We start from the raw sequence: 20,242 nt of genomic DNA on the forward strand, positions 1-20,242 counted from the left end.
TACATATTTTATAACCCCATTGGAGGAGAAGTGTTGAATACTTGGAAGCAGTGGCGTACCGCTAATGGGGACATGGGCGCATGCTGTTTCATCTCATAGGGACTGGGTATCTGGGGAGAGCAGGAGCCGGCTTGCAGAAAGCCCGGGGGGTGGCGCCCGCCTGGGCTGCCTGCTGTGGCGTCCCGCCCTCCTGGACTCTTTCCAGGCCAGCTTCTGCCCTCTCCAGGCCCTGGGGAGAGCAGGAGCCAGCCAGCAGGGGGCAGGGGCCCTCTCTGCAGAGGGTAGCGGCAGTTCCCACCTGGGTCGCCTGTCACAGTGTCCCACGGACCAGGCCTCCCTGCAGGCTGGCTTCTGCCCTCCACCAAGGCCTGCCTTCCCCCTGCCTCCCAGCTGGCTCCCGTAAGTGGGGCATGGGGAGCCAGGGGGCGAAGGAAGGCGGTTATGCCCCTGGGCACCATTTATGCCCAGTATGCTTGGAAGCATGTTGGATGGAGCTGTTTGCCACTTCTTCGTACCCTCATTTTTAATTAACATTTAACACTTTTAACATTTTACGGTCTGTTTTTAGCCTGTTATGAGGCACATTTTGAACTGTTCAATGATTTGTGCTGTTTTTATGCCCTGGGTGGGTTTTTAATGCTGGACTTTTAATGGTTAACTTTCATCATGATTTTGTTATGTTTTAATATGCAAGATGTCATGAGCAGGTTATCTGGCATAGACCTTTTCTGAATCAAAAAAGATGTTGCCTGGGGGTTCTAGCCTTCTCCTCCAACAACAGTTCCCATAATGCCCTTTGTCCCAAATTCCAAGCACTCAAGGCAGCTTGCAGAAGCTTCAGTTTTATAATAAAGTATACAAATAAGACTCCGCTCCTGCATTTTATTCCACATGTTTACTGTTGAGCTCATCTGATAGCCTTGTAAATCCTGTACGTCTTGTTGGAGCGATCCAAATAGATCGGGGTCTGCAACCTGTGACTCTCCAGATGTTCATGGACTACAAATCCCATCAACCCCTGCCAGCATGGCCAATTGGCCATGGCCAATTGGCCATGCTGGCAGGGACTGATGGAAATTGTAGCCCATGAACATCTGGAGAGCCACAGGTTGCAGACCCCTGAAATAGATACACATGGGGAAAAGGTTTGCCTAAATGCATTTTGAGCACAATATTTTCAGCCTTTTAGTTCAATGATAGTGTTTTTTTTCAAGTTCAAGGTAGAATGTAGTCCACTAAAAATAGCCAAATCAACATGAAATCAGTTTTTGCTCTGAGATTCTTTTGTTTGAAGAAAGGTGCCTAAGAACGTGAAAGGGTTACTAAGGATATATACACACTACATATGATGCTCTTTAGGATATCTGAGGCCAGAGGTGGGATCCAACCAGTTCTCACCACTTCTCTAGAAGTGGTTACTAATTTTTTCTGAGTGCCAAGAAGGGGTTACTAAAGCAACCTCCCTGCCCAATAGGGACTGGAGGTGCGTGTGTGCGGCGTCGCCACTGTTTGAATCCCACCACCATCAGAACCTGTTATTAAATTTTTTGGATCCCACCACTGTCTGAGGCCCTACATACAGGCATGTGTGTGTCAGTAGCACATGACTGTGTCTTTGTACTATGAAGTTTACAGTTTGAATGAAAGTTTACAGTTACAACTGGCCCCACTTACCTATTTTGTCTTTCTGGGACAAGCCTGGGGTTTACCAACTTCTGGTTGGGAAATTCCTAGAGATTTGGGGTCAATTCTGGGAAAAACAAGGATCCTAGTGGGGTATTAAGCCATAAAATCCACTCTGCAAAGCAGTCATTATCTTGAGGGGGACTGATTAATGTAAACTGAAGATCAGTGGTAATGCTAAGAGATCTCCAGGAGGCTCGTAACCCTTGGCCATACTCAGCAGACAGAGATCAGTGGATTTCCTAAATTAAAGTAAAATCCAAGAGCCATGTGTTATTATCTCTGTTTGTTCCCATGTTCATACTCTGAACCCAAGCCCTATCCTGAACCTTAAAGCCATCTTTTTCCCCTGGTATTCATTAGCCTGTGAGGATACTGGTGCTAGTGCCTAAAGAGCTTTGTGGTCCTTGGGTTTTTGTTACATTTCTGAGCAACAATACACCAGAAAGTCTTGACTTACCTGCAATTTAAGCAGTCACCTTAACTTTGGTATATAACGAGATGGAATGAGTGATACACTTTGGGGAGAAACTGGAACTCTGTGCTATATGTGATTAAACATGCATTGAAAGAAATTTGGGACAGAGAGGTGTCTTTCGCTCATGATTAAAAAATGATTTGTTTATTAATCTACACAACTGTAAGAGAAGCCTTGTGGAGAGTTGATAACTTTTTGATAACTGCTAAATTGCTTGTTTGTCATCACTTTCCTAATTACCGTTTTTAAGCTCTATTTTTTTTAAAAAAAACACCACTATACACTCCAGTAGCTCACCAATATAGTAATTAATAGATCACACGAAAAGGTCATTTTTGTGAGCAGCTATTACTCATTTTGTAACTTTTATTCATCTATACTTGAAAATTGCAAGCTGATGAACGTTAAAGGTCAGCCAAGCCCATGGCCCACCAAAGTTGAGACTTACTACATCTATGGCTCAGACATATGCAAGTGTGCCAAAGTGTGGCGCATTCTTTAAAAACAAGAAACATTAAAGGAACGGCAAATGGAATCAGTTTGTCATGAAAAGGACAGGCTGTAGAATCACTAATGGCTTCATTTTGAGTGTTGCCCTTATGTACTCAGATGTCTCATTTCACAATCCATCACTAGAAAAGCTCATGGCGTGAGGTCAATTTAGACTTTTTTTCTAACAAAGTACTCTCTGGTACTGTGTATCTGAAGGACTGTTCTCTAATACCCAGGTTGTTTTATTACCAGCTAAATGTTCCCTGTGTTACCTGTGAATGAGGGCATTGTGACATTTCAGCAGTTCACTTGATTGAACACAGATGTGAACTATGCTCCATGTGGAGAAGATCCAAAAGGAAAAGATCTTGAGCTGCGTTCCTGCTTTGAAATCCACTTGATTGGAGGAAAAGTCCATGACACAGGCCCTCCTCCGCTGGCTGAAGTGAATAACCATGCAGTCTGCCTCTGAGTTATACCCTTCAAAGTTCATTGAAGTCAATGGATTAGGAAGGATGTTGCTCTGCTTAGGAAGACATTGTACATGAGTTTCTGTTCTTAACTAGTAGGAAAGGGCAGACGCCCTGAACATTTAAAACAAGAGTTTGTGAACAGCTTCACGCATTACTTACTGGCAAAACTTGACCATTTAGAACCTTGAACTAAGCGTGAGTTGTAGTTATCCCTCCCTTCCTTCAAGGAGTTCAGGGCAGCATACAACAGTCTCCTTGTCTCCACATTACCCTCACAACAACTACCATGTGAGATAGGTTAGGCTGGGAGAGTGTGTGACTCTTCCATAGCAGAGTGAAGATTTGAGCCTGGGTCTCCTAGTTGGACACTCTAAGGCCCCTTCTGCACACACAAAATAATGCGTTTTCAAACCATTTTCACAACTGTTTGCAAGTGGATTGTGCTATTCCGCACAGCTTCAAAGAGCACTGAAAGCAGTTTGGAAGTGCATTATTTTGCATGTGCGGAATGAGCCTAAGCTGCTGATCCTGCTGGCTTGATCCCTTTGGCAAGATTCATGACAAAATGGAGGCCTACAAATTGCCAAATGAAAGAAGACCATTTAGAGCAGTGGTTCTCAACCTGTGGGCCGTGACCCCTTTCACAGGGGTCACCTAAGACTCTCTGCATCAGTGTTCTCCATCTGTAAAATGGATAAATGTTAGGGTTGGGGGTCACCACAACATGAGGAACTGTATTAAATGGTCATGGCATTAGGAAGGTTGAGAACCACTGATTTAGAGTGCTGAGAAAAAGGCTGTGGTGCTTGACAAATTCACATCAGGTGAATCTATCATGATCTATTAGAACTTCTGAAAGGGCATCTTTTCCTGAGCATAAGGCCAGCAAGAGAATGAGATGGGGCTCAAACAGAAGAATGAAGCCCGCTTCCTGAGACTGCGGGTTCTAGCTCTGAATTTTCCTTCCCATAAAAAAAATTCCTTGCAATAAAAAACTAGAAGAGCTGAAAGAAAACTTCTACCTCCTCATTTTGCTTTCTGTACTGGCTTTCCAACCGTGAAGAATGTTTAACATGAAGAGGCAGGTCTACGGTCTGATGTTGTACAGTTCATTATACCCCTTTACCTACTCATTCTCCTGCATGTGTGAACTGGGCCTTGGATTCAGGGGGCTACGGTCGCCTGTTCTGGACCAGTACATTCCTAGGCCGTTTCCGCATGGCCCTTTTATGGCGCCCTGGGGACGGCAAAAACGCCGTTCCCAGGGAGCCATTTGCACAGGCGGCGCTGCTGCAACGCAGCAGCGCCGACCTGGCTTCGCTCCCCCTCCCCCAGGGCGGTGTCAGGCCGCCCTAAAAAACAACCCTTTAAAGGGGTGTTTTTGCCCCAACAGCGTGTTCCCGGCGGCGCGGTGCGAACGGCACCGCTGGGAACACGCTGTTTCCCTTCCCTTTCCCACTCACCTTGTCCCCGTCGTCGGCCTGCTGGCCTCCGAAGCCCCTCCCTCACTGTCCTCCGACCCCTGGAGGTCGGAGGGAAGCGTGGGCGGGGCTTTGGAGGCCAGCAGGCCGACGATGGGGACAAGGTGAGTGGGAAAGGGAAGGGGGCAGAGGCGGCTCCGCATGGAGGCCGCCCGCACACTTGCGTGCGAACGGCCTCCGCCCCCACGCCGGCAGAATTCTTGCCGGCGTGGGGGCTCCTGGGGGGCCGTGCGGAAACGGCCATAGAGATTTGGGGATTCTGGAGTGGGCAGAATTTGGAAAGAGATCATAGCAGGGATGTGATGCCATTGAATCTACCCTCCAAAGCAACCTTGTTCTCCATGGGAATTAATTTCTGTAGTCTGGCGAACAGTTGTAATTCTGGAAGGACACCACTCTCCGTCCCCCAACTGGAGTGGAGCTTTTTTCATTCGCCTAGAGCCTTTCAGGGATTGGGCGGTATACCAAATCTAAACAACAACAATAATAACAACAACAACAACAACAACAATAATTTGTTCTGCCCACTTGTTAAGTTGTCATTGTCATTTCACAGAGGAATTGGGACTAGCAAATTGTCTCCCACTTAATCAGTACTGAAACAACCTCTGAGGCTTACATTTAACTCACTCTCCTGTATTGGTTCAAAGGTTGGTTTTACAGTTTAAAAAATTAGTTGGAATACCAAGTACATCCTATAACATGTAATAGAGAAACACACGCATGTATAAATGCAAATATGTGCAGGGAATTCGCACCAGCTCCTGTTTTTGTATGGGATATAAATGTGGTATAAGTATTTCTCTGACACATAAAGTGCATGCCATTATAGGAACTGTTCCGCGTTTCTCAAAGGAAGACATATTACAAAGTGAATACATGTTACAAAGGAAGGCATATTACAAAGTGAAGCTTTGAGAGAGGTGTCTCTTCTGTTGGTGCTAAAAATGTGTACATTATTAATTAATTTGATCAGGTTCTGAATGCCCCAAAATTCTTCATGAGGTAGATATTTTGCAAATCAGCTTGAATTTCATGCACTTGAAACTTGGACGGTGGTGTCCTTTATATGTGCAGCTTTTGAACCAATAACTGAGTATAAATTTTGTTCGGACCTCACAGGGATCCCTGAGGTTTTTTCTTTCTCCCTCTCACATTTGTTGCACATTTAGTACAAGTTCAGTCAGTCTTTCATCTTCCTTTTTTTTCTCTAATGAAAAACAGGAAGGTTGAAGTCTTGAGTGCAAATAGCTCAGCAGTAAACACCTTCTCATCACAATCTCTTCATAGATTTGGGCCTCTCTTACTTGCTCACCTACTCTTACCCACCCATGACTCATAAAAATAAAAAAAAGTTGACAAATTGCTTCAAACTCCCATTTTAAGAAGCTCGGGGATTTTTGTCTGAGCTGTTTCGGGTTATTTTATGTTTTCTGTAGGAAGCGAAGAAGAAGGATTGAATTATTCCGCTTCACAATTTGTTCAGATAACAGGACTTATAGTTCACTTCAGCTTTAAACGTTTTTTAAAATGTTGCAAAAACCTGATGAAAGGTTACAGTGCCATCCCAAGCACCATTAAAATCTTGTAAACTCTTTGATTTCCGTGGACTTAGAAGGATGTAACTCTGCTTAGGATGGCACAATTAATTACAAAAAAATGCTTAAGCAGCTTCCAGTTGTTCGAAAGTTAGTCTCAGGCCATTTCCGCATTGGCCAAAAAAGCAGTTAAAAGGGCGGTAAAAACAGCATTATAGGCGGAGACTTTGCACGGCTGTCGCTGCAAAAACGACGCTACAGCGATGCAGCAACACTCCAGTGGGCCCACAACGGTTTATTCAAAAATCACTCATCAAGTGTGTATTTTCAACAGCGGTGCTTCACAGTTGGCATCGTGCAAAGCGCCCACTAGGAATCGGTGCCGCAGAGCCCAACCCCCACAACGGCAGCCCACACTGGCCAATCCTGACGCCGAAAGCCCATGGGGGAAAAGCCCTGGGGGAAAAAGAACGGCATTCACAAAACACAGCCATAAGAAGCACTGGGGTTCAGCCAATGCACTACCTGTCTACAGAGCGCCCACCCATGTGAACACTCCGTTGTTGCAGCGTTGTCAATAACACTGATGGCACAACGCAGTAATTGTCTGTGCAGAAACAGCCTCAATGGCACTTTGTTTTATGTAAATGGAACGTGACTCCGCTTTAAATGGAAATGCCATTAAATCAAAATTATATCGAAATTGAAAAGTCTGAGCTTTGTGTTCAGGATCGAGACAAAAAATTTCCTGGCAGGTGGGGGTTGGGGGTCGAAAATGCAAATTTGATGACATGTGGGCACTTTCTTTAATTCATCTCCTTAGCACAAATGTTTTTGAGTACATTTGGGTGGAATATATACAACCGAAGCAGTGGCTGAGGTTGGCATCTTGGTGAGATATTATTAGCCCTTGACCTCTCTGTGCTTTAATTTTTTCCCTTCTTCTTTCTTTGTCTAAAATGCTTTCCAAGGCCAGATGTGGTGGCAAATTAGCTCTGGAAACAGATTCTCCTCCTAGGGTGATTCCTTCCTCCCCCCCATTAGATTTATTTCTCCCTGCATGTGCTTTTGTGACTGACTGCACTTGGCCGACTGCAGTTTGTTCAGCTGTCTCTTCTCCCGCTTAATCCTGGGTCATAAAATAAAAACAAACAAGTGGATATTCAGAAAAGGAACGCAGCATGGAGACACTGAGAAGCATTTGTTCCTGTTCTCTGGCTGAATCTGCTCCGTGCTGGGTCCCATGTACTGGCTCTCCACAGTTGAAAAATCTGGCAATTCATCCAAGGAGAAACTGATATTGCAGTCTTGTGCAGAGTTACTTCATCCTAAATCCATTGCAATTAATTATCTTTGACTGCAGTAACTCAGCGTTGGATGGCACTGTGAATCTGGCATGTGATTCTTCAGGTTCTTTTTAAAGAAAAGGGGAGAGGGCGTTAAGCTAATTCCTGCTCAATACTGGGGTCCTTTAAACAATTTGCCAGGGGCATGAAGAACATATTTGCAGATGGTAGGTGAGTTTGCCTTTAATGTGAAGTCCAGGAGTGATTAGAAGTTTAGTTCCTATGACCTTTTCTATCTGCATGTTTCCTTCAGGTTGTGCATAGCGTGCTCCCGGGGCTTCCCTTATTCATAAGAAATATGGTAATGGATTCTTTGCCAAACACGAATTCTCACCCCCCCCCCCCCAAATCATACCCTAGAAAGATGCATTTCTTGCCCTTCAACTAAGGCCCGCTGTTCCCCTCTCAGAGGAATTTAGTAGCCAGACGCCATCTGTATTTTAAAATGGTTACGGTAATTTGAGCGCTGTATTTTAACCTGAGGACCAGTACTTTGTACGGTATTTTATCTATCCACTTGTTTGATGGTATTGTTGTGAACTGCCCTGAGCCCTCCGGGGGAGGGCGGTATATAAGTGGAACAATAAGTAAAATAAATAAAATAAATGTTTGAAGCGTCAATTCTGGATGTTAAACAAAGAAAATCGGGTTCTTTGGACTTTATGCTTGAGTGTACAGGGAGGTCAGATTTTCAGCTTCCATACCTGCAAACCAAAACCCTGAAAAATCTGGACTTGGTGTAGCATGAACAGAGCTTGTACGCATAAGAAAAAGCCCCTTTCAGACAACATGGCAACTCTACATTGCAGGAAGATCCTCCTTCGGGGGAGGGCGGTTTATAAACCCAATAAATAATAATAATAATATTTGTTCCCCAATACATACATGATCACAATGTATAAAGTGTACTTTGAAACACAAGCCAGCAAGTAGGTTTCATAAGGCAAGAGTCTTGTACATAGTAATGAGGTTTTAGAATTGATGACTATTGGTGTGTATCAAACCTTCCTAAAATACCTTTGTTCTACAAAGGAGAATACGTTATTGCTGATGTAGCTACCAGTGTTAATATTCACTTGCACAGCAAAAGAAAACTGCTGAAATAGAGTTACATATGGGGTTATTGACTACAGTAAGGGCTGCACTGACCTGCATGGTACAGGCTAGCTGATCTCATCAGACTGGAAGCTAAGAAGGGTCAGTACTGGCTAGTACTTGGATGGAAGACTGCCAAGGAATAGCAGGGTCGTTATGCAGAGGAAAGCAATAGCAAACCTCTGAAGGTATCTTTCCTTGAAACCCTCTGGGGGCTTTATAAGTTGGCTGGTACTTCATGCCAAAAATGGGGGAGGGGCTGAGTACACACTGTCTCTGCCCCCACCTGCATGTGATGTAATTTGTGAAAAGAGGCGATGTGGGTACAGGTAATCGTAAAAAACCTATATTCATACATTTGAGTCCAACCATGTCTTAAGTTGGGGCCACTGGGTACAATTCCGAACCTTCTCTCTCCATTCGTTCTTGGATTGAAAATTGTGAATCGTGAGTCAATATGATGGAGATAACAGGGAATCCTGGTAACAAATTCTTGGTAACCATGATTATAGATAACTCAAATCTTGATAATTATTTCTTAATAATCATGATAAGGAATAGCTCAAGAGTCACTTTATCCTGCTGTTCTGGGTGCCTGTGGCTAGACAATTTACTACTTTATTCACCCAAATTATGAACATGTGAAGGTGTATTATATTGAATCAGATCATTAGTCCATCTCGGTCAATATTGTTTGCTTGGACTAGTAGTGACTCTCCAGGCAGACAGAGAGATCTTTCCCAACCCCAGTATCTATTATAAGAGATCGTTTAACAGGAGATGCCAATGAAAGAACCTGACAAACATATGTTATTCCATTGAGCAGCAATGGAATGTAATATAAAATTCTTCTTCCCACTTTGACAGCAGTGATACAGAAGCTAAGCCTGGGAGGGAGTCTGTACTTACAGGGGTATTTCAGTCATGTATACAACTTGCTGATTTTTGGAATTCTGCTATCTCACATTTCTCATTTCTTCTCTTCTCTTAGGTACCTCAGGGATATACCAGGGACCTAATGGCCTGACAAGTCCTGCTGGGTTCAGTACTGTGCATCAGGTACAACTTGAACCCTTTGCATAGATGCTAGCTAACTTCATTGATACTGGTCCCTGGTGGCAGTGGCGTAGCGCCAAGGGGACTGGGGGGACGCAATGTACCTGGTGGGGGTGGGGCAGGAGCATTCCGGGGCGGGGACACAGGCATGCCCCAGGTGCAGTTTGCCCTCACTCCACCCCTGTCTGATGGTCATATATTGCTATGGGGGCTGGAGCTCTTATACTAAATTCTGGAATGGGTAATCAAAGCAGTAACTGTACTTTTTCCTGTAGGAAGATCAGACTTTTGCCTCTAAGATGCCAAAGAACCAAATTGCAATGTCAATAAATTAGAAGGCATGGCCAGCAAGCCTCTGACCTATAGCTGGGAATATTATTGGTGAATTGGCTTGTGGTGAGAAATAGAGAATGAGCCCTCAGTTGTCATTGGCCCAAACCTGGGGGTGGGAGTCCTGTTTCAATCTCAGAAATAGGGGTGTCCAACCAAATGCCCTTTTGTCCAGTCCTGGAATCTTAAGATAGACCTGTCCCTCAGACTACAAAGAGGAGGGATGATCCTCAGAGTGTGAGTTAACTCTCACTACCTTTTGTTTTATTTATTTTTCGCTCTAACCAGACTTCCTGTATGTTCTCTAAGCTATAACTGCCTGTGGCTCCTGCTTAAATTAGGCTGGTAGAAATCAAAGTGTCTGATCCGTAGGCAAGAAGAACCTCTTCACCAAAAGGCCTCTCAGATCTCTCTAAGAACAGACATGATCACTTTGGGGAAGAACAGCTCCATCTTTAACTGAGAGGGAGAAAAATGAGAAAGGAGGACTGAGAAACTGGGAAGAGATAGCTCACTTCCTCTCTCTCACACACATGTGCACCTAGCTTAGGTGCACCCAACTTCATTGACTTCAGTGTTATATGGCAGAAATAACCCTAGTCATTTCTCAGGTGCTGATAGTGCTGCTCTGGTACTGATGTAGCTGGCGCAGAAGGATCGTCCCTCACTAATGCTGCCTTCTGCAGGCAAAACAAGATGGTGGGGTCAAGGACTTCATAGCCATTTTACAACTGGCATTATTATCTTGCTTTGAAAATAACATTAGCCATTTCTGGTTCGGACTACAGTGGGAAGAAATAGCTACAAGGAAGAGAATTCCTGCTGTAAAATGGCTTCAGTGTCCCTGAGAATGCCGTATTGTCTAGTTGTACCCTTCACACTTTAGCTCAAGTGCCAAACAGTGGCAGGTGAAAGAGAACGAGCTGTGTGCTTAACTTGAGATTTCTTTAAGAGCCTGTATCAAAAGCCACATAGAGCTCAGCACCTTGGTCAGGGGACTTGGCAACCAAATAATGTCGAAATTTCCCCTCGCCCCTTCTTTTTCTACTTCTAACGATTTTGACCCTGGCTCAGTTCTTGGTTTATACAGTGGAACCTCTGTTTTCATTGCCTTCGGTTTTCATCGGTTTCGGTTTTCATTGATTTTTTCAGTGAAAAATTTGTCTCGGTTTTCATCGATTTGCAGTAAAGTGCAGAGGTTTGTGGAGAAAAATCACCCAGACAAAGCTGTTGCAGGCCGTGTCTGCAACTTGTTTAATGACAATGTCTTGCCCCATTTTAGACAAATCTTAAAGAGGCGTCAGAAACAGACCTCTTTGGACAGTTTTCTGGTGCGACATTGGTCCACTGGCTCTGAAGCTGGTCCTAGTGTTATTGTTTGTTACTGTTTTCAGCATTAAACGCTATGTTTATTCACTAAAAATGTGTTTTTGGTATGTTTTTTGGAGTGCCTAGAATGGATTAATTGGATTTACATTGATTCCTAAGGAAAAATTTGCCTCAGTTTTCATCGGTTTCGGTTTTCATCAATTCTTTTTGGACGGATTACTAACGAAAACCGAGGTTCCACTGTATTGCAGAAAACATTTCAGAACCCTAATGGGCAACCCACAGTATCATACAAGCCATTTTATATGCCCCCCTCCCTCCAAACTTGCCCTTTCCGTCCTCTTTTAGAAAGCTCCCTCATCTTTCCCTTCCAGCCTTGGCTTTAACTAATAGATACTGAATGTACAAGCTAAAATGTCATACAGAGGCCCCTGTGAATTTGAAGACAGTGGAGTGTACTTGTTCTGTATCTTTTTTGGATGTACACCTATTTATGAACTTCATGCTTCTCATATGTTAGCACCATATATGTGGTAATAAATACATGGTTTGGATATATTGCATGAAGAACAACTATGAGGATGCTTGCCAGTAAAACTTACTGTTGACCAATTTGTTGTGAAAGTCAGTCTCTCCATTTTTCAGTACAAATGCTGAAATGGACTCTCAGAGCCTTAAGACTATGGGACACAAGAAACAATAAGCATGTATCCGAAATTCTCTTTCCAATAAGTGTGGACAGCAGCTTCCCATCTGGATGTTCAAATGGGGAGAGACCATAGCTTAGTGATAAAGCAGGTGCTTTGCCATTTATCTAGGTGAAAAGGAAGTTAAATAACAGACCCAGAAAAGGCCTCTGTCTAGACCAGGGGTCTGCAACCTGCGGCTCTCTAGATGTTCATGGACTACAATTGGCCATGGTGGCAGGGGCTGATGGGAATTGTAGTCCATGAATATCTGGAGAGCCGCAGGTTGCAGACCCCTGGTCTAGATCCTAAGTATGGTGCTTTTGGGTGTGAATTATGGTTTGAAGTGGGTTTGCAGGCATAGAATCATAGAGTTGGAAGAGACCACAAGGGCCATCATGCAGAGTGCTTTGCATGTGACTTTTGAGAACACAAAAAGGGGCACGATAGATCACTGAACAAGTTATGGTTTTGCCTTTCCACTTTCTGCTCCTGGAACTTGTTCATGGGATCCAAGCCATGCATTCTGCAGGATGTAGTTGAGCACAGTAGTGTAAGATGTTAATAAGCTTGGCACATGCCAAGGATACCTTATTGTATAGCCATCTTGTTATGCTTTCTGTTTGAGTGTTGGGTGCTGCAAAACCTTGGCTTCGGAACTATTAGAATTGCTGTCTCTTCTTTCAAAGGAGTACTCTTCATATCCCAGCTTCTCCCAAAGCCAGTATTCACAGTATTACAGTTCTTCCTACAACTCTTCGTACATGTCTGCAAACAGCATCAGTCCGTCAGCCATCCCAACGTCAGCTTATTCACTCCAAGAATCGTCACACAACATCAACAGTCAAAGCACCGAATCACTTTCTGGTAGGTGACTCGTATTTTAAATATTTTTGATTAATTTTTATTAATATTAAAACACATAGAGAAAAAGAAAATAAAAGAAAGAGCATCAAACAAAAAATAACACATTAACTAATAGTCTAATATATATATATACATATAACAAATAAAATGGATCTTAATTTGCAATAAGATATAAACATGATGATTTGAGAGAGTACTTTCTATTTTACTTATTTCTCCTGACATTCTTCTGTGCAGATAACTTATTAAATAAGCAATAACTTATAGCCTTAACTAGAAACATATTCATTCAACTTCTGTGATTCTATTTTTGAACCGCAGTTTTACATTTTTAGGTAATTGATTCAGCAATATACAAAAAGCACAGTTCCCACTTCTCATCATACTCATGTTTTGACTGACTGTTTACAAGATTTGTTAATTTAACCATTGTGGCATAGGCTCTTATTTTTTCCTCTCAGGTTTCTGCATTTGGACATCTTTCAGCTTTTCAACTGTATGCCAACGCTACTCTAGCTGCCGTTAGCAAATACAAATATAATTCTTTGCGTTTCTTTGGGAAATTCTTCAGAAAATCTTTAACAGCATTGCCTTTGCATTGATTTGGAAATTGATCTTTAGTATTTTTTGCATTTTTTGCATGTACATTTAACCAGTACTTTTACAAGTCCACCACATATGAAAAAATGATCTTTCTTGGCATTTCCAACAAAGATCTTTATGGTTTTTACTCATCCTCATGACGTCTTTCAGGGTCACATACCGTCTGTAAAACATTTTGTACCAGTTCTCTCTCAGTGTTTGGCAGGGTGTAAATCTAATATTTGTGGTCCATGACAACTCCCATTTTTGGAAAGATATTTCTTCTTGAAAGTTTAGCAACCATTTTATCATACTGTCTTTTACTTGTTCCACTTCAGTATCATATTTAAGCAGAATCTTATATTATTTATTTATGTAAATTTATATCCCACCCATTACCAAAGTCCCTGGGTGGGACTTCTTCCGAACAGGTTTTGCTTTTGTGATGTGAGCTCTTTTTAAAATTCTGCTATGTCTCTTAGGCGGATTCCGCATGGGCCAAAAAAGCGGTGTGAAAACGGTGTGAAAATGGTATAAAATGGTTTAAAATGGAGTAAAAGGGTTTACACCGCTCTCACACCATTTTCACACCACTGTTTTTGGCCCATGTGGAATCCGCCTTAGTATTTCTTCCTCTGTTTTCTGTTCTCTGAAATACTTGTAGACAGAGGTGTAGCTGGGTCAAACTGCGCCCGGTGCACATTCCACATTTTCTGCCCCCCCCCCATTCCCCCCTCCCTCCCCTCCCTTGCATGCCCTCCCTCCCTCCCTCCCCTTCCCTTGCATGCTTCCCCTCCTTCCCCCATTCCCTTGCATGCCTCTCCTCCCTCTCCCTCCGCTAGGGTGGGTGGGCCATGACCAAATGCTGGCCCCCCTCCCCTCCCTTGCATGCCAGCCCTCACCACCTCCCCTCCCTCCCCTTCTGCCCCCCCATTCCCCCACATTTTCTGCCTCCCCCATGGCACACCACTCCCCTCCTGCGGCACCCCCCCTCACGACGCCCCCCTTTCCCCCTTACCTTAGTTCCTTTTTGATAACTTTTTCAGGCTGCCAAAGGCCTTGTTCTCAGTAAAAAAAAGGCCTGATGGGAACTATACTTCCCAGGAGACCTTGTGAGCCCCAAGGTATCCTGGGAACTGTAGTTCCTCAGGCCGTTTTTACTGAGAACGAGGCCTTTTGAAGCCTGAAAAAGTTCTAAAAAAGGAACTAAGGTAAGTGGGGGAAGGGGGTGGGGGCACCGTGGGGGGGCATCATGGGGGGAGGGGCCTGGGGAAATTTTTGCACCCCCCAGGCATGCGCCCAGTGCACAACACACACCCCGTCCCCTTGTGGCTTTGCCACTGCTTGTAGACATTTCTATTCTTCATCTGGCAACTGCAGCTCTGCACAAGGTTTCATTTAGTCAGGGGCAGAGTTGTTCATTATATTATCAGTGCCAGCCAGTGGTTAGTCCCGGAACAAGTAACCTTGTGTAGAGTATGCTTCTCTTATTGTTCACTGATGACTGCATCCTGATCTTACATATTTAAGATATAGTTGTTGAGATTCCAGGTAAAAGCACTAAATATTGTATTCTGTGGTACTCTCTATGCATCAGCCATCATCTTCAGCTTGCCACCTTCTGGGTGTTCCCTCATTAAAAATAGCCCACCTGGTGCTGACAACCTCATACCCTTTTTTTTGGTCATACCTACTTTATAGAGTGGACCCCCTGAAAAGGTGAGGGATGCACCAACCAGGGAGCCTTTCAGGAGAAACTTTAAGGCTATTTTATTCATTACAGATTTTAATTGAGTGTAGCTAAGTGGGGTTGATGCTGGCTGGTACTTGGATAAGTGACCACTATGGAATACCAGGGTCACAACGCAGACAATGCAGAGGCAAACCCCATCTGTTCATCACTTGCCTTGAAGACCCTATGGTAAAAGGTAAAGGCAAATGTAGTCCTCTGGGCAAGCACCAGGTTGTTACTGATCCATGGGTTGACATCACATCACAATGTTTACAAGTCAGACTTTTGTTTACAGAGTGATTTGCCAATGCTTTCCCCAGTCATCTACACTTTACCCCTCACCAAGCTAGGTACTTATTTTACTGAAGGATAGAAGGCTGAATCAGTCTTGAACTGGATACCTGAAACCAGCATGCATGGGGATTGAACTCAGGCTGCGAGCAGAGCTTTGACTGTAGTACTGGAACTTACCACTCTGCACCACAGGGCTCCCTTTGGGATCTCCAGACATCCACTGCAGCTTGGTGACCTTTTTTGCTTCCCTTGCAGTTTTTAGATTGTGAACTTGTCTTCTGACTGAGCCCCAACATGGTGAGGTGCTGTGGCAAGCAACAGTAATTTCCTGAGATCAAGACCTTGATCATCAGGACTGGAAGAGGAAGATTTCTCTGTCCTCTTCTATCATAAAGATTTATGAAAGGTCAGGTCCTAAAAGGGAAGGATAATTGACTTGTAAGAATACTCACGGGCGAGGCAAATACTCACAGCTAAAAGACTCCTATTGACAAGGTGTCCTCTGAGGCTCACTAGACATCTTTTAAGTCTGTTTGCCTTCACTCTGTCCTTCTCTCCTTTATATCTGTCACTGAAGTGAAGAAAGGAGCATTCTAACACCAAGCTTTATATAGCTGAGGGTTTGCTTGTGAATGCTGCTGTCTGATGGCAGCATTCCCATACAACATGAGAGACAGTGTAAACACGTTAGGCCCCGCCTGCTGTAAAAAATGCGTCATTAGGAATCATCCTTTTTAAGTTTCAGGCTTGGGAGAATCAGAGGAGGAAAATCAAATGTTGCCGAATTAAAAACACAAATAGTTGAGATATAGAGCAGAACAAAATGAGGAAAAACACTGGTACTGAATTCCTTTTTTTAGAGATAAAACAGCTATTTATAAAATATAGTCTGAGGAGAAAGTTAAGAAAAATTCAAACTAATAAAATGTAGTCTGAGGAGAAAGTTAAGAAGAATTCAAACTAATTGAGGACTTTTTTAAAGCTGTGGATTACAGGTTATGCACTGAAAATTTTCTCCCTTTTAAAATAAGAGAAACCTTCAGTACTTTTCAAAATGATTCAGGGTCTTTTTGAGCGCATAGCTTTTAAACTCTGGAATATCAAGTAATGTTATCTTCATATGTCCTGTTGGAATACAGTCTTGAGAGAATTCTTCTCCTGTGAAATGTTTATTGGCAGTCAGTGTCGTTTGTATAAAATATCACAACATTTGTGGAGGATCACTGTATGTTCACCCACAGTGGAGTTTTCTTGCTTATGGGAGAAACCTGCACATCTGCTGTTACTCGAAAAGAAAAATAAACTAATATTGGCTTTTGAAAAGGGGGCAAACAGTTGTTCTGAGAGCACTCGGAGGATTTTCTCTCTTCGATGTTATCTCAGTCTGAGATTTTGAACAGTTTTCCCATGAAGGAACAGGACAAATTCCTCTTCAAAGCACTGAGCTACTGCAGAGATTGGGAGGCTACTTATAAAACTGAGGTCAATGGCTAGTTGAAGAGATTTATGAAAATGAATCCTTTTTCGTCGTATTCAGAATATATTTTTTATGATCAAGCCCCTTCCCCCCATGTTTTACTGTCCAGTCTCCAATGTGGACCCAAGGCAGGTAACAAATGTTTGACTCTCTTCCAGAGATTTCAGACTGTTAAACCTCTTGCACTATGTTAAACTGTTCTGCTGAATCGCAACCTCAGTTCTAAGATGCATTTGTTTGTAAACTAGTTCTGTTGATTTTACTGGGAACTTAATGCCAAGGGTGGGTGTTTAAGGCAAGAACGTGCATTTTCTTGGGACTATGTTATAGGCTGTTAAAATTCTAATTAATTAATTCTAATTAATTAATTAAATTTCCAAGATCAAAATGTCATCCAACTTTCAAACCATCTTGGTTTTCATTGGTTGAAAAGAGAGGGGGAAAATCAACAACGTTTTGTTGTTGTTGTTCAGGGACACAGTTTAAAAGGTAATATGACAGGATGTTAAAAGATCTAGATAAACTATGCCCTAAGGGTGTTGTATAAGGTTTGTGTGGGTGGGTGGGTCGGTGGGTATGTATGTTTAAGCAGCTCTGAATGTACTTCTAGTGAACAATTAGCAATTATTTTTTAAAAGCAATTTGCTTCTCCTTTTTTAAGTTACTGATTTATGGAATTATAACACTTTCATTTATGGTTGGATCCAGTGATCCACTTGCATAAGATTGTAGATCTTCCCCACTTTCTCCTCCTTCCATCAATCTCTTCCAGCTCTGGTAAAGTTGATTTCTGAGAGTGTCGGATCCGTGTGAGTTTGTGGACTGCATTGAGGATGAAGGGGCAAGGAATCGCTTTCTGGTCCCTTTTTTATTTCTGTTGCTGTTCTGATGAAGCAGGAAGGAATGGTGATTTGACCCCCTTTCACTTCCTCACTGCAGTCTGCTGACCCATTTGGGTCCTGCAATTCCAGGAAACAATTTTCCCAGAGTTGGCAGAGACTGCTGGAGGTAGAAGAAAGTGACCAAGATCTATAGCCATCAACACCTTCTGCTTACAGATTGCTGGATCCAACCTATAGTGTCTGAGATTAGCTTTGGAGTTATTACTGGAGTCATCTTTTTCCACTGACTCCACTGACTTTGTCATGCAAAACTAATTGAGTGCAGCAAGCAATGGCCCTGGATAGCCATAATCATTCAATCAGTAACAGAAGACAGAGTAGCCAGTCCAGCAGCACCCAGATAGGCATTTTGATGTGAGCAGAAATTGTCCAGAAACAGCTACATCTCATTTTAGTGAATTGCACATAAATACACCATCATCAGAGTTTTAAGTCTAGGTGGAGGGGGAACCAGGAACTGAAGATCTTGTAATTGTCATTCCTCCCAAATGAGTCAATGTTGCTTTGATAAGCTGAATATCCCTAAGTTGTTTTTAAATTAGTGAGGCTCATACTGAAGGGTATACGTTTCTCCTGGGATTCTGTCTCTCCCATCATAGGTGAATACACAACACCCGTAAAAGACACAGAAGCAGAGAGGCAGCACAAAGGGAGTGATGGGAAGCTACGAGGACGATCGAAAAGAAGTAACGAGCCCTCCCCAACCTCGGATATTGAAATTGAGGTAAGAGGCCCAGGGTGTGTGTTGCAATAAAGCTTTCTACAATTGCTTCTTGGTTCGGAGAACTATGTTTATAACAATGCTAACCAGAGGCGTAGAAAGGGGAGAAAGCAGCTGATGCATGGGTGCGTCCCCTGCCCCCTGGAATGCCTCCAGAATGCCCTTGCCATGCCCCCACAGGGCGTGCGCCCAGTGCGCCCCCCCCCCCCCGGTCCCCTTGGAGCTACGCCTCTGATGCTAACATACGTTTTGTTATTTCCTTTGCATAATATGCAAATAGTACATTTTCTTACACCAACTATAGTTGGTCCTATCAAATTTTTCATTTGATTTCATTGCAACTAATCCAGCTAAAGGAAGTAGCTATGCTATATTTATTGATTTGTTTTTAAAATGTATGTGCTGTCTCTCCAAAGGCCTGCTCAGGGTGGTTCATAGCGTAAAACAGAATAAAATTTTAAAAAAACAGTTCAAAACCATTAAACTTAACAAGCCATTATAAGCGCAGCCGGAGTTTACAAACAGTATAAAATATTTAGCAGCCTAAAATTACCCTCACAAAGCAGGCCTCAGACTAGAAGTAAGCATCAAAATGCTTAGTTAAAATTAAAAGCCAATGTAAAAAGAAGTGTTCTGGTTGGCAACCTGAAAGAAAATAGGGCATAGGTGCTGTGTGACTTCAATGGGAGGGCATTCCACAGGTGAGATGCCACTCCTGAAATGTCTTCTCTTTGCCCTTTATGCACATCACCTCTCCATAAAGCATAAGAGACCAGGGTGAGTGAGGAATATCTTAACTGATGGGCTGGACGGTATGGGAGAAGGTTGTTCTTTACCCTTAAAAATCATATAGTTATATAGTCCCAAATGAAGAAATCTCTGCAAGCAACTGGTGTAATTTGTCGTCTTCTCTGCCTCTCTGCAGCGCGTGTTCGTGTGGGACTTGGATGAGACGATAATTGTTTTTCACTCCTTACTCACAGGAACCTTTGCATCCAGATATGGAAAGGTATGTTGAATTTATATGGGGTTTTCTTCCTCCGCATTACTGTTCATCCACCCAGAAGGCATCAGGGATTGTACAGGCAGCTAATATGGCAGGTTTTCAAACAGATGTTGCTCATTTTCTTAAGAATATGTTTAATATAGTCCAGTGGCACTTCTCTCAGACATGTGAAAATCTAATTACCATCCCATCTTATTGCCTATAGCCCACGCTTCTCAAAGGAGTGTATTGTTCAGCATCTGCTAGGTAGGACAGTGGGCTGTTTTTCTTGTTGAGACTTTTGTCTGGAAAAAAAGGAACAAGTTTATTAACAGACATGATGCAAGAACTCCAGCCTGGAGGAAGTACAATATTTTTAAACTAAGATGTTGCGGTTTTGTTTTGTACATTTCTCTAATGAGATTTGCCTGTGAAACAATACAGCAGCTTCATGGAATGTTTCTGCTGCTGAACAGTACTGCTTCAGTGTGTGGGGACTGAATATTTGAATGTTCCTTGGCACATTCTGCTCTAACACTTCTTGGAGAATACTGAGCTAGATCGCTTCTCGCTGACATTAGTTTGCAGTGAGCAGGGATATTTTTAACATTCAGTGTCTTGTCTGTGTCGTTTGTGGTATAGCCCCACAAAGCAATACATGAGGTCAGATCTACAGTCTATGAACAAAAGGATGG

General features: G+C 43.0%; 1 protein-coding gene across 4 annotated transcripts in view; it reads left to right on the forward strand.

The window, feature by feature from the left end:
• The window catches only part of EYA2 (EYA transcriptional coactivator and phosphatase 2), a 162,953-nt gene that overhangs the window by 93,570 nt on the left and 49,141 nt on the right, over window positions 1-20,242 (forward strand). For all 4 annotated transcript variants that reach the window (XM_048496798.1, XM_048496797.1, XM_048496796.1 and 1 more), the window contains exons 6-9: window positions 9,578-9,645; window positions 12,677-12,854; window positions 18,441-18,565; window positions 19,488-19,571. In XM_048496798.1, the coding sequence (XP_048352755.1) occupies window positions 9,578-9,645; window positions 12,677-12,854; window positions 18,441-18,565; window positions 19,488-19,571 (455 nt within the window). The remainder of the gene's footprint in view (window positions 1-9,577; window positions 9,646-12,676; window positions 12,855-18,440; window positions 18,566-19,487; window positions 19,572-20,242) is intronic.

The sequence above is a fragment of the Sphaerodactylus townsendi genome, linkage group LG05 (genome assembly GCF_021028975.2).
Source record: "Sphaerodactylus townsendi isolate TG3544 linkage group LG05, MPM_Stown_v2.3, whole genome shotgun sequence".
NCBI lineage: Eukaryota > Metazoa > Chordata > Lepidosauria > Squamata > Sphaerodactylidae > Sphaerodactylus > Sphaerodactylus townsendi.